This window comes from Solea solea, chromosome 15 (genome assembly GCF_958295425.1).
Source record: "Solea solea chromosome 15, fSolSol10.1, whole genome shotgun sequence".
NCBI lineage: Eukaryota > Metazoa > Chordata > Actinopteri > Pleuronectiformes > Soleidae > Solea > Solea solea.
The window spans coordinates 18,101,022-18,116,414 of NC_081148.1; the positions used below are offsets into that span (position 1 = coordinate 18,101,022).

At 40.7% G+C, this 15,393-nt stretch overlaps 1 protein-coding gene across 1 annotated transcript; it reads left to right on the plus strand.

The window, feature by feature from the left end:
• The first annotated feature begins 432 nt into the window (after positions 1–432).
• si:ch211-217g15.3 (uncharacterized protein LOC368914 homolog) lies at positions 433–14,985 on the plus strand. Its single transcript, XM_058650752.1, has 7 exons — positions 433–872; positions 952–1,108; positions 12,624–12,753; positions 13,530–13,623; positions 13,733–13,787; positions 13,925–13,956; positions 14,037–14,985. The coding sequence occupies exons 4-7, from the start codon at positions 13,616–13,618 to the stop codon at positions 14,689–14,691; spliced, it is 750 nt and encodes a 249-aa protein (XP_058506735.1). The 5' UTR covers positions 433–872; positions 952–1,108; positions 12,624–12,753; positions 13,530–13,615; the 3' UTR covers positions 14,692–14,985.
• The last annotated feature ends 408 nt before the right edge of the window (positions 14,986–15,393 follow it).

Genomic DNA, 15,393 nt, shown 5'->3' on the forward strand with positions numbered 1-15,393 from the left:
TGGTTGGATGCATGAGAAACGGCAATCTCCCAGGTGTGTTGGCGAAGTTCCTTCTGATTTTGTAGCCCTACCATAATTTTTCTCTTTCTTCTTTGTCGTGTTATGCATTAAATGATTGTTCCAGCAGCCTTGCAACGCACACTGCTGTTGTCGCAACATCTGCAAGAGGTAAAGGTTTCACAATTCAGTGCTTTTAATTTGTTAAGATGTGGCACTAGACTACTGACGATGCAGACACCTTGCTTGATCTAATTTACCCAAATGGTTCATCAGTTTACAAGACATAGTAATTGAATTTGACATTCTGAGGGTCAGTAACCTGACCTTAACTTTTGGGGAACCTTGCAAAGGACCGCAAGCTCTTTGCATGACCCAACGGAATCAATATTTGAGCAACTTTATTGCTCAAATTGTAAATCAGTCAAGATGTAATGTTAGTTCTCTAGTTCTCCTTCACACTACAGAGAATAAGGTAAATTGAGTCAACTCGTAAGATGGTAAGGCTTTTTGTCCTTCCCCTCCTAAGATGGTAAGGCTTTTTATCCTTCACCTCCTCTGTGTGTGAGGAAATCTGGCCACGGATCCTGACTGAGTAGCATACCATGACACTGCAGTTTCCAAAATCGGACAAGGTTCCATCTGGTTTTGTGACTCAGCCTGTCATGGTATGTATTTATCTTCTCAAATAAACAATTAGAATATACATGTGTTCATGCAAATCACTTGTGGACAATGAAGAAGCATTTTGTCAAATTGTGGTCAAGCATTTTCAGGTGTCTGCTTTGTCAATAGTCTAGTGCCACATCTTTAGTAGCCAGTAGAGATTGAGGCAGTAATCCATCTGTGGGCCTTGACCTGTCGCACTTGACCAGGTAAGCTACCTGAGGATTTTTTTTTTCCATTTGTGTATGTTTTTTCTTGTGACTTACCAAATTCTATCATGTTTTAAAGAGGTGATGAGGGCTGCAGCAGATTCCTGAATCAGAGTACTCCATGTTGGACACCACAACCTGGAGAAGTCCCGTCCTGGATGGCTGCAGTGAGGACCTTGCCCCACGGTGAACTGACCCTTCGACGATGACGCCTCTTGGCCACGGGATGTCTTCCGGTACGTTCTTTCAGATGGTACTCACTTTTGTTTAACCCATATTTAGTTTATACCAAAGTGTGCTAACTTTTTTTTTTAGATGTTAGACCTTAAAGACCAGAGTTCTACCAAACTGTATACATGCTTCAATGGCTCTCACTGAATCACTCTGCCCAACAGGACATGGTCACAGATCCAGCTCTGAGATTTAAATTTTTTATTTTTTTTTAAATTGAGTTTTCCACCTAAATCCAGATACTCATCCAACTCGGAACCATCTGCGCCCACTGACCCACAACCACACATCACAAAACACTGTAAATGCACATGATACAGCACAACACTAAAAATACAGACACTGCCTCTTTCAACCTGTGATTTATAGAGTAAAAAAAAATATTTTTCTTAACTTGATGGTTGACTTGTAATTTTTTTTCCCATGGTTCTGTGATGAATGTTATTTTGGCAAGTTAGTTCCTTGAACTTAAAAATGTGGAATTCTTTTAAAAAAATTGCATTAACATGTTACTGTAGACTCGGCACCCTTAACACTGCAGAGTATCAGTTTGATCTTAACCAAAAAACTCAAACCCACAGGTCCTGTATAATCATAGATGTCAACATTTGACTTTTATATTGACCAGAGCTCCTAGTTGTCTCAAGACCCTTTGTAAGATCAACATTGTGTTACTACCTCAGGTAATGGTAGAAAAATGTAACCTTGAACTTTGTATTATTGTGTATTTAGATGAAAGATAGAAGTTGTGTTGACTCTGACGAGTAGTTTAACTGCTAGTATTTGAGCAAAACAATGACAAACAAATACACTTAACTGCTAAAATGGAACTGCAAAGTTAAGGATTATTCCCCTATCTGGATTTGTGCAAGGTTTTAAAGAACATAATTAAATGGACTCTAAAGCAGAGAATGCTATAATGTGAATAGTGGGTATCATGCATAGTAATCTGCTGGTGTGTGCCCCATCTCACAACTTTTCTACCTCCAGCCACTACCATCAGATATGGCCAATACATAAAATGATGCCACTGGACAAGATGAGACTTGTTTTCACCAAGTAGTACATTTAGTTTTGTTTGTAATTTATGCCATTTTTTTCCCCTCCACTGTCAAACATAAAGACAGGGTTCCCACGGGTGTGAATTTGAAAAAAACACACCCTAAATAATAGTGCTTGAGTTTTTTGCAAGAAAGAAGTTAAGTTGATATGTAGGTAAATGTTGCCGATGTGCCATCGTTTGTTACGACACCACCTACTATTTTGCTTGGTGTACATAGACTAGGCCTAGTTGGTACATTTGTGGGTCATAATATTGTTGGCACTGTCCACTGTCTCTCTATGAAGTTGACATGAGATTCCATGCAGATCAATGAGTTAGAAACATTAAGCAAGAGAGCAAGAAAATTGACTGGCCTGCCCAAATCAAAAGTGGACGCCATGGGCAAAGTGGCTCTTACAAGTTGCCCATCCATCTTAAGCTGATTATAGCTTAGATATTGATCCTTTCGAAGATTTCTCATGATAAAAAGCTTCAGATATAGGTAGATGCAATGGACGATTTTCATCATCTGTTAATTTTCCTGATCTAGTAGTTGTTTGGTCCATAATTGTTAAAACATTTTTTTGTTTCGATTGTTTCCTAAACCTGAAAATTGTTATTCAGTTTTAATAATTTCTTTGTTAAATGGAGCAAATAAACCAAGAATATACACATTTAAGAAGCTGAGAAATCAGAGGAACTTCTGTGCATTACTAAAGCACTCAAATTGATTGTCAAAATTCTTACGGCAATTCAAACTGCTGCTTGTATAAATGACATTACATGTAATATTATAAAAATATTATGACTTTGTTTAGAACTATTTGGACAGAAATCATTTAAATAAAATTCACCAAGACTTTATTAGCATTTTCTTTCTCCACTGGATTCCTGAAACTTTAATTATGTCCTGGAAAAAAACGTTATCAACAAAAACCTTAGGTGAAATGAAAAAACACAACTAAATAGCCTTCACCTTGTCGGCAGCATTTGTTTCTGACCGCGTCTCCAGCAAACTCACTGACGAACATCTGAGCCCTGGAATGGACAAAAAAGTGTCCTTGAGTCCCAAACATTTACATCAACCTACAATAGAGTTCATTTTATTATCAGTGACATTAGACCGTAAATCAGCAGTTCATTTCGGATATCAATAATCCATAATTTACCAAGGCTTCCTTGCATATCTTCAAAGACACGGCAATACAAAACACAACTTGAATTTAATAAACAATGTGTAGAGGCCCAAATGGAATTTATTCCTCTGGGCCGGCCCCTGTCCTTCCAAATGTATGTGCACACCACTGGAGAACAGGAATTGTTTTTTTTTTTTTTTTTGCATTTTCCAACCTCTCTTCTAAAATACAGAAATATTATATAAGTGTTTTGTTATTGTTAACATTTCACATGAGATCCTGAGCACACAATCATCTGACAGATTATGGAGCCTTTGGCTGTCTGATATAATTATGTTGGCTAAGAAGATGCTATCAGTCTTTGTCTCACTTTACTCTTTTCTTCCTCTATCCTTCCCTTCCTCTCCTCCCCTAATCAGTTCCACTCTGTTATTGCTGGCCCCAGGCTGTGTACCTCTTCACTAAACTGCTTTCACAAGCATGAGCCCAAAGCCTGCTCAAATGTCTATTAGGCCTTTTTAAATACCCGCTGAAACCCACTGTGTGGCTGACCTTACAGCGGTTGTTACCGTAATTATGGAATCAATGCTCGCTGATCTGGTGTCCCTCACACCTTCTTAAGCCTGGAATTGTTTTTTTCCCCTCTGAAGTAAGTCGACCACTTTTCAAAGGTCAAGTGGTGGATAGTCGCTCTCATGGCTCTCTTTGCCTCCGGGCTGCATTTAAAGTAGAGAAATCCACAACAGAGGGTTTAACATCATTTTGAGAAAAGACATGCTCTTGAATGCACCATGCTCCGTGTACTGTTTGCTCTGAGGTTTTTGAGAGGAACAAAGCATTTCCTGCAGTCAGGCCAGCTGGGAGTTATTTTCCGACTTTAGTAAAATCCAATTCTGGCAAACGTCTTTCCTCGGGGATAAGTTCATAGGTCTATATAAACCCATAATGTAACAGTAACCTTCATTGGCTTGTTTGGAAGTCAGACTCACTCTGCATCATTATGGTGTTGGTTTAATTTGCAAAGGGGGCAGTGACTTTTGAACTTATACCTCTCCTTGAACAGCCTTTAACTGTCATTACTTACATGTGTGAGTACTTGTTAAAATGCAGTTATCAGGTACCTGCATGTATCCTGCAGCGTGTAGCCAAACCCCGAGCAGAGTTTGTGTTCTGCTACAGAACTAACTGTTGTAACTTTGGTTCACATGAAATGCAATATCTGACAGTAAAAATGTTCCTGGAGTGCGTCTGTGAACAAGTACAGACATCATGTCTGTAACTATGAACTCTGCTCCGTGCACCTCTCACCACCTTGTTAGAGCCATTGATCTCTGACTTTCTCCATATCATCACACTTCATCACACTCAGTTGCACTTACAAAGCATGATTTTTAATTTTACAGTACATCAGTAATATGCACAACTAATATAAACTTCTTTTTTTTATTATAATGATTTACTGGTTAATCCTTTTCCAATCTTCTCATATTGAGAAATGCATATGTAAAAAGAACGTATCGCCTTATATGGCATCTACTCTTACTATTTCCATGTCCACTAACAGTTTGACTACACACTACAGTAATTCCATCACTAGAAGGATATTCTGTATGTTACATGGATGCTTAAGTAAATACAGTGGGTTTCAGAGGCACTGAACCACTATTTAGTTTACTTTGGCAAAACACTAGTAGAGTAACTCATCTCTTTTACATAAAATAGACACAACACATGGCAGTGGGTTATCATATATCACTCATGGTTACCTCTTTTTTACTCTTCTGTTGTCTTGCGTTCTGCAGGTATGTAATTATGGTGTGAAAAGGTTGGAGACAGACGTTCCACAGGGCACAGCGTGGGAACAAAGCAGGGTTTGAGAGGCGAGGTCACACAGCAGAGTGGCTGCACGGTGGTTAATAACTACAAAGATCTCAGCAACAGTCATCCTCCTCAAATGAAAGTCTGCTGTTTGGAGTTGATTTGAAGGGCTGACTCACATCCTGTGACTCTGCCGAGGATAGTTCTTGTGGCACTGAACGATGTGGAGTGAGCATGAATCTACGCATGAATCTGGCATGAATGGAGGTCCTTATAGTATCTATGGGTGATGAACGGTGCATTATGTATCGGGATTCCTTTAAGCTTGTTAGTTTGTCATGATGATGCACTGAAATAATAAAAAAACAAAAAAAAGGCTCAGTATAAACAGGAACAAGTGCACACTGCTTGATGCATGGAGGCAGTTAGGTTACCTCATTGTCCATAATGTGGAAAATTATCTTTGGATCAACTTTAGTTCATTTTAATCGTTTCATAATTTAACTATTCAACAATTGAATTGCACTTGGTACACAGGATTTCTTTCAGGTGTTTCATGTGGTGTGTGGGATTCAACAACACTCTCCTGATAGCAGTTAAAACTGAGAGGGAAAGAGGCTGATCACTTGTTGAGAGCAAAACTAATATAGAATGTTTTTATTGTTGGTGTCTTGACATCATGTGTGAAAAAGTAACTTTGTTTTTTAAGCATATATTGTTGTTCCGTCTGTGTTGCTGTGCGTGTTTGTGGGAGTAGCTGTAGAAGTCATGCACCAATTAGTTTTGGATAAATGACGAGGACCACAAATTAAGTAATCGCTTTAGTGGATCCGATTGGTTTGTCACCAGGGAGTCTGTAATGATCCTTTGACTATGTAACAAAGAAACTATTGATGAGCACAAAGATGTGTGTGTGTGTGTGGGGGGGATAAATCACATTCAGTGACGGTCCTAAATTAATCTTTCTTACAGGCTGTGCTTTTTATTTCCTATGATAAATGAGAGTATGAACTTCAAAAGATGAGTTTCTTTTGCGACGTATGTCTGTGTAATTTCCCAATCTGTACTGAGGGGGGGAAGAAATGGGAGAGAAAGTGCATAGAAAAAAGTTTCATCTGCTGACATAACTGCACAGAGCGGGCACATGTTTCTTTAATAAGGATGAAAGTGCGGCAGTCCTGTAACTGGATCTCTCTGTAGCAGAAAGCTTTCCATCAAGAAACAGCAGGATTCTCTCTTTAACCCGGGAGCATCAGGACAGATGGGACTATGACACGCAAACTCGGTTCAGAGCATGACAAAAAAATCTGCGAAGGTTTCTGTAATTTATGCAAGTGTGTTGCGAGTGTCACAAGAAAGAATCAGCTGTGATGACGGTGTAAAAAAACATCTGTAACACCTGTCCTGACTGGTAACACCTGTATTCAGTCCTCGCTGTTGTCACCACTGTGTCTCACAGGATGCGCTCCCCGCTGAGGGCATTGAGCTGACCGATCTGTGATGAATTCTGTGGTGCTGGGGGTCGGAGGTCGAAGGTTAGGGCTACTCCAGCTGGCAGCCAGGGCCAAAGTGAACCCCAGTGAGGAGGCATTCAGTGGCTGCAGCAGGAGGGGGGAGAGGGGGAGGCAGAGGAGGTTAGGGGTCTGAGATTGTTTCTCTCTGTGTCTTGTTTGAAGTATTCCACCCTCAAGGCCCTTTTTCTTTTCTGGCATCAATCACCAGTTTACTCTCAGATGGCAACAAAGCTGAAAAGAAGATTTCTTGGTCATACATCGAACAGGCCTGTTATCTCCAAAAGTATAGCAGCTGTGATCCACATTTATGTTACATATGTTTACAATGGATTACGTAACTATTAAAAAAAATAAATAAATTAAAAGTCACCTGATCAGGACGGCAACAATTCATATGTTTAAACTTTTTAAATCATTTTTATGCACTGTATCAGATTAGCTTCAAGCTAATTTACATCTGCATTTCCTTGGCAAGTCGGAACAACACAAGGACAATAATATCTGCACATTAACAGATGGCACACAACAAATAAAACGGATCACAAACAGACCAACAAGTGTTGAGCTCAGTGAATGCAGAGCTGAGCAGCGTTTAAAACGGTACAATAACAGTAATAATACACCAAGCTACAACACAGACGGTATCAAAGATTAGGTACAGAATTGATATTAATAGTTTGCTGGATGCAGAAGCAGTTTCCCAGACACACTCTCTCCATAATATCTGGAAGTATTCAGGGCAATCGAGGTAAACAGCTTGAGTTTCTGCTGTAGCTTGTTCAAGGCTGACGGGGGGGCTTTTTTGCCCAATTCAGTGCAAATTATTTAATTTCTGGGTCATTATAAGCAACCAACTGGTGAATCATCAGTGGTGTTACCATTTTTTCCTGCCACAGAAATATTAAAAACTGGTAACAATTTTGTGTTTCTGAAGAGATTTCTGTTTCCCCCCCGATCATACGAGTCAAAGACATGATCCATGATGTGTTGATTACCTAATCTAATTGTCAGTATGCTGACAAGTCATATTTTCAAGATTTCAGCTGATATGAGCTGAATCTGTAAAACCACTGAGATCATGGCAGCGCTCAAGTTTCTGCGTCTTCCTGGTTTGTCCTGTAGAGGGCAGGCCACTAATTAATGAACCAAATAACCACATGTGCATAGTGCTGGCATGTTGTGTGTCTCATTAAACAGAATTTTCCAAAACATTACTTCTCCTCAAGCGGAAAATGTATTTAATGAGAGGCGAACAAAACACAGTAAATAGCCATTAAGCTTTTCTAACAACTCCCACATGTTTACTGAGGTTATGAGGTCTGTGATTGAGGGAGGTGTGTGCGCGTTGGCAGGGGGGGGTTGTGTTCGAGAGAGTCAGTGAAAGAGTGAGTGCCCAGCTGAGCTATACGTGTCTGTAATATACTTAGTGGCCACTTTATTAGGTACATAGGATTCCTCAAGGTTTTAGGAGTGGCACACGGTCTGCTTGTGTGTTCAGAGATGGTCTTCTGCAAATCTAGGTTGTAACGAGTGATTATTTGGATTACTGTTGCTTTTCTATCATTTTAAACCAGTCTAGTCATACTTTTCTGCCCACAGAGCTGGCACTTTTTTGGACCGTTGACTGTAAACCCTATAAATGTGTGCGAAAATCCCAGTAGGTCAGCAGTTTTTGAAGAGCTCATACCAGCACATCTGACACCAACGACCATGCCACGTTCATTCAGCAGGTCGAGTTTGAAAGTGTCTTGAACCTGAGTTTCTGTCATGTGATTGGATGATTAGATGTTTGCTTTCGAGGAGCTAAGTGGTTGTTCCTCCTAATGACACACGTGTCAGTAACTGAACTGCAGCCTCACTGTGGACACCCACAAGAGGGCATTCAGGGCTCTGGCCAAAACAGTGACAGAGGCAACTACTTACACTGGAGACACATTATGCAACTTTCACGGTCGTTACAGATTTTTCAAAGACTTGAAGTACGGGATGTTTTTAGCTGATTTTTTTACGACGACTGAAAGACCGGGGATCACACATTTAACGACTGCGACAACTTAATGTATCAAACTTGGCCGTGTCTGCAAGAGCGACAGTTTTGATATTTCCCACTACTTCCTGTCGCCTTCTTCTTCTGACGCTATTTTACTGTCCCACCTACTCGACTGAGGTTGGGTTGGGTCTATTACCCTCACACACTAACAGATTTCTGTGCTAACTAGCCAATGCCCACTGTCCCCAACTTGTGCTGACCGGTGCAACTGTGAATCGTGAGTAAAATAAAAATCATATGGCTCTTGTACTCAGCTTAAAGCAACATGCAAGTCTTCACTTGGCATTGGTCACTTTACCTGTTTGGATTTTTATGCTACTGTAGGACTTCTGATGGAGTCTGTGTTGTGTTGGCAGCTGCTACACACTACGACTACAACTCACTTCTCAATGCTTTGGTAACGATGGGCAGAAGAAATCAGCCTCCGTTGCTTACTCTCACGCAAACGGGAGTGTGCATAATGTTCTGTAGATTTCACTGTGCACTTTAAATGCCAGGAGATTGATGCAAAACTAGACACACTGAATATATCTGATCCTTGTAATGCCCCCAGTGTGCTTTTTACAAGTTTGGAAACAGCTGGATCCCATCGTTCCATCTTATTCTGCTTGCTGTGAGCGTGTTTCATAGCGGTGATTCACTTCCATTATCTCTCTGGATCTATGGGGATGCTCTGTTAGCCTGTCCCAGGGCACATCTATCCACTTTTGACAACGGAGCAGGTTGTGGAAGGTCTAATTTTTTAAGTCACATTATGATCAGCATATTCATTGGCATTAAAAAATGATTAATGAATGGATGATCTTACATTTGGCTTCTTAAACAAGCTGTTGAACAGGTGTACCAAAAAAAAAAAAAAAAAAAAAAAAGTGCATGTCGAGTGTATATCTGCATGGTTATATGCCGTCAGAGTGTTGTGATAGCTCTGTGTCAGCTCTAACAGCTGGCCAATTTTCACACAAGATACTCAGATTAGCACTTCATAATAGCTGCCCTCGACAAAAGGATAGACAGTATTCCTCTGGAACAGACAAAGAGCTTTCCAGTCTTCTGTCATCACTTACATAACAAGGAGAAAAGGGGAAAGTTGCACTTTCTGTCTGTCTCCTGCTCTGTCTCCCCTCATCTGCCTCAGCTGTCATCAACGCTATTATTGCAGGAAAACTCTTTCAGATATTACCTGTGGAGCCGGATAGTCATGTGGCTCCAGGCACCAGACTGACTGGCTCATCGCTGTCCTCATTTAACGCTCCCAGCTCCAACTAACCCCACCTGTTACTGGAGGAGGCATTTAATGAAACATTTAGCATGTGAACGGCTGCATTTGCAGAAGGCTTCCTTAATTCTCTCGGCAGCCTCTTCCTAAGTGTGACAGCTCCCCGTCGACCAGACCGTCGTCACAACATTTTATGTTTCACCTCCGCTCTTTCATGGAGGTCCTTCCCTCAGCCCTGTAATTTGTGCGGCTGCACTCCACCATGAGATGTTCTAATGTGTGTGTAATGAGCGTTGGTGAAGCCTCAATTAAGTTAATTGTAGATCATTGCGTTAATTTCAGTTATTTAGAAAACCACGGCTTTCCTAAATGTTGTTAGCGTGGGATATGTGATGGAAGACTGTGTAGAGACGGGGGGCCGGTTAGCCTCAAGAGCAGCCCTGTGCTCCCGGACGACCCTAATGGGGATTTACTGATAGTAACAATGGTGATGATAAGGCTTTAGTGCTGATGACTGTTTTAGTGCGAAAGAGTAACTTGTCTGTTTTCCTACAAATAGGCGATATAACACTCATGATCAAACAGCGATATAGTATTTGTTGAGGTTTACCGTGGAGTCTGATGTCTCCGACTGATTGTCGCCTGTTGAATATTGCGTCTTCTATTTGTTTTCTTACCCGTAGTGAAATCTTAATGAAGGTGCCACTTTCAGTCAGGCAGGGACATGAAGGCTGCATTCTTCTCACCCTAAGCAGTTATAAGCTGTTATTGGTTTTGGGACAGAGCCAGGACAACAGATCTGTCATCAGTGGCATTGGCATTTATCAACTGTATCTGATTTCGTGTTGTGCTCCTGCAAACTGTGCACGCATGCATTTATGCATATACACACACACACACACACACACACATGCATATACACCTACACGCAACAACTGTTAAGCACAATTATATTAAGCACAATTAATCCAAGATTGTTCATTTTGAAAATGGGACTTTAGTCAAATATTCATTTTGGTGGTTTCCCCCCATAAATTGCTGCAAGCTGCAAAAATTTGGATCACGTTTTCTGTCATAAATCATGACTTACTGCTACATTTAAATAATTACAGACAGGCAATTTATTCTTGGCTCCCTGTCCACAGTTTGTGCAATAAGGTGTGTGAGTGTGTTCATTCAATCATCACTTGCTGACAACTCCCTTTCGTTGTGCTCTTTATTGCCATTTTTATAAAGAGCTCATCATTCTCGTGATACGTGCACGTTGACACTCACCAGCACAAGCACCTACAGCACAGTGTAACCGACAGAAGTATGCAGCGTGACGGGAAGAAGAGAATATTTTTGCCTTTGCCAGATCAAACCAATCTTCTGATGACTTCTGGAGCACAACCGGTGCATTGCACCACATAAAAAGATTCAATTATCCTCACATTACCTGGAGCCTGTTTGACAGAAGAGAAACTCATCGTTTAACATTATGTTTTATGCTTGTTTTGCTTCGAGGATAATGGCATAATTACACTACATAAACGTCTTCACCACCAGATACAACATGAATAGCCCATACATCATCCTAATGAGATACATTAAAATAACACTGCAGATGGTTTTTTTTCAATTTGTGAGGAGCAGTAAAAATACATGTTTTTAAAAACACATCTACCACTTAGTATCAATATGATTTATGTGTCACAGTAATGTTTACAAGGGTACATTATTTCTTATTCCCTTCACTTTTCCCACTGCTTTGACACCTCATCACTGTAGTGGAGTCAAGTCCACATCACAAGAGACTCAGTTGCTGTGCCACAACATGGACATGTGGTCAGTCTGTGCTGGTAACCGCCTGGGCCTTTGGGCTTCACACGAGAGCTGATTTTCTTGACGTGAGCAAGACGCAGTGAGTGAACTGGTAGAAGCAAACTTCATCCATCAAACCTCACTTTCAAGGCTTGGAGCTGTAGGATGGGATTGTGGTGTCTGAAAGACTGGGCTTTTCTCTAGTGACTCGCCAGCCAGTTTGTCACCATTATTAACCTGGCAGCTTATCTTATTTTAAAGATTTGCTTTATAAAGTTAGATCAGTATACCATCACTTCTATGTCTGAAAAGGTTCTATATAATGTCCTGTTGGGCCTGGTTCAGTTATGTTCTACAAGTGACAGGTTATGGTTTGTGGTTGGGGTGAAGCCATTTATCATCAAACAATTGTTTGCTCTTTTTTAAAATCATAATGACAACAGAAACTGTCCTGATCAAAAGTTGACATACCCTGGTGGTTTGGGCCTGACACACGGGTTTAAATGGCTACTAAATGTAAATATCCTCACCTGTGATCTGTTTGCTTGTAATCAGCGTGTGTGTATGAAACGTCAGTGAGTTTCTGGGCTCCTGACAGACCTCTGCATGTTTAATCCAGTACTGCACTGACATTGCTGGATTCCAAGCCTTGGGGAAAGCAAAATAACTATCAAAGGATCTGCACGAGAAAAAGGAAAAGTATAAAAAGATATCCAAGGAATTGAGAATGCCACTCAAAACTTAGAGGAGTTTTTAGTATAAATCTGGGCTGCTTTCAGTCACGTGGTGCCTTCTTATTTAGGATATAAACTCCAGAATGGTTTTGATTGATGATTCCAATGATTCTCGAATGATTCCAAAATATCCCATTGATGTGTTAACTGAATACAACAGGACTAACTAAACCAAACAGTTTTTTTTTGCTTGTCAATATTTCACAGAGCCTTAAGATGCCTGGCATTCACCCCGTGACCTGGACTGGGGCAGCATTGGAATTGTACATATGGATTTGATACAGAGGGCAGATAAGCAAGTAGACAGAGTGGAGCCGTCCCTCGTACAGGACAGGAGGTGTGTGATGTGTCTGTCTGCTCTTGTTCTCTTCTACTGTTGTGTGTGTGTATGTGTGTGGTGCTGTGAGACACCATTATAAACTTTATGATATATGTTTTTGTTGGATTAATCATCTTAGTTTACGGCCTCTGTGTATCTTGGTTTCTCGGTTGCATAAGAGACAAAACTAATTTCATTAATAATTAAATGCAGCTGACTGTGTGTGGAACAAACACTGATCTGTTTTTTGTTTCTCTTCTCTTTAATGTTCAATTTTTTTCACCCCCATGTGTGAAATCTCTAAAGACAGGACATGTTCTAGTGATATGTAGCGTCTTACTTTCGTCGTTACTTTTCATTGACAGTAGTTGTTAAAAGCTCTTAACACAAGACAATGAATGACAGTGCAAGAGAGAGCTGGGAATGTGACGTCATTGTTTTCCTAAAGTAGCCCGTTTGCTGTCTACATGGAAACGCAAGGCCGGCCATTTCAGGTCCCCTAAAACGCTGTCTCCGTGTGGGCGGCCCCTCAGTGAGCTCTAATTTAAACTAATCATGAATCTGAGAGCACGTTGGTAGATTCCACAGTGTCTGGACACCGAAGATTCTTCTGAGAATGCAACAAATGCATTGTTTGCCTGCCCCTTTTCTGAATGTACTATTGACAGACACAAATAAGAAAAGAGTTTAGAATGTGGTGACCACATCACCAATGAGATAAGGAAAACATAATTACAGCAGGTGTTGCTGTGCTCGGAGGATACAAAGGTCAGGAATGTGTATCTGGTTTATAGGTGGAACTTTGGTCCTCTGCTTCAGGCGCGCTGCGTTTCTTTGTATTAGGACATAAAACATTGAACTGCGAGCAAAAAGAGACACCATGCTCAGGTAAGAAAATCATAACACATTCACCTCTATTGCATGTTTGGTGTATTGTTTGTCTCTTTGACTAGACAGTGCTCAGTTTTGGCTTTGAAATCTGAACATTAATTCCCAGGATCTGTCTTCTCGCCTGTGTTTCCTTGATATTTGGTGTCACAGCAAAACCCTGGGTATGTACAGATTAACCCTCGTTGACCACAACTCTTATGTTTCATGTCACATCACTTAACTATTCCTAATGAGTTTAAAATGGAGAATGTGTTTGTATGGTCACTAGCAGTTATGTAACATTTGTCTTCATTCTCAGTCTTCAGATGCAGGATTACAGGATACCGTGATGTAAGTAGAGATTGCCTTTGTGGTTAAACCGCTCTTTGTCGCAGAAAAAGTAGACTGATTTTTCATGGTATTTGTTTCAGGTCGGAGGACAGAGGAGGGATCCCTCGGGGAGTTGAGGTGGAACCCCCGGAGGACATGGATGAGACTGACTATGACATTGACCCTAAAATGATGATTTGGAGCAAGATGGATGGACGGCACGAGAAGGCCGAAGCAGACTTGGATGAACTGTACCATCCTTCGATGGCTGATCTTCTCAAAGCCCAGAATTTTGTCCCTGTTGTTGACATCCAGGAAGAGCCTGTGCAGGAAGATAATATTATGAAGTACAATGAGCGACCAGAGGAGGACAAGGATGACATCGACCACCCTGATTTTGGTAAAATGGCCCCAAGTGAACCTGAGCAGGACTGGGATGATGTCTACAACAGAGCAGTGGAGGAGCAGGGTGAAGTGCCTGTGGGATACTCTGAACCAGAGCAGGATGAGGATGGACTGTATCATCATGACAACCAGCCCGCACCTGTGCAGATGGAGCTGCTGCTACGTGAGGTCCAGGATAAAAATGAGGTCAGAGTTCACCTTCTGCCAGAGGAGGACATGGACTACCTGTACCACAGAGATCCACCGCAGCCCATTTCTTACCAATATGTTGCTGAAGCTGCTGCTGATTTGCCTTTTCAGAGGAAGTACAGTGAACCAGAGGAAGATCTGGATGAAATCTACCACCACTGATGCCTCCAACAGACACAGAGATCAACTCTTATGTCAAATCAGCCAAAGATCATTCACTTTGTGGTATAGGTACTTCAACTACTACTAATTCCAAGATGTTAAGCGCATGCATGACTGTGTGCCATATTATTTATGTACAGCACATAAACAATATGAAATCATATCAGTCTCAAGTAAACTGGAAATTGTTTTGGGGATGATTGATATTGATTTGACTTCTTATGTTGAGAGCAGAACAAAAAAGAAAATCTGCTTTTTATTATCATTTGAGACATTAAAGTTGTGCCTGAAACAGTCACTGGGTCATTAATCCTCTGAGAGAATGAATCGCTTCTTCAGGATCAAATTACCAAGAAGAGCTTTTTCCCTGCAGAGGAGATGTTAAAGTTTATGAGCTGCACTTTGAAAGGCATATTGGAAAACTTAAACTACCACTTCCACTTGATTATCAGTTAGTGTCCCAGATAACAGGTAGCCATCGTGCTGATTTAAAAGTGAGACAATTGACATAAAACATCTTGAGAATAGTTTTCCTCAGCACAGAATTTCAGCAGTTTTCCTACAGACTTTATTCTGACATCTTATAGAATATAGAATATTTTTAAATTAACTGATAATAGCCAGAAACTGACCAGTCGGCTAATTTTATTCTGGCATAATATTATTCTGGCATAATATTATTTGTGGTATTAAGGTTGCTAT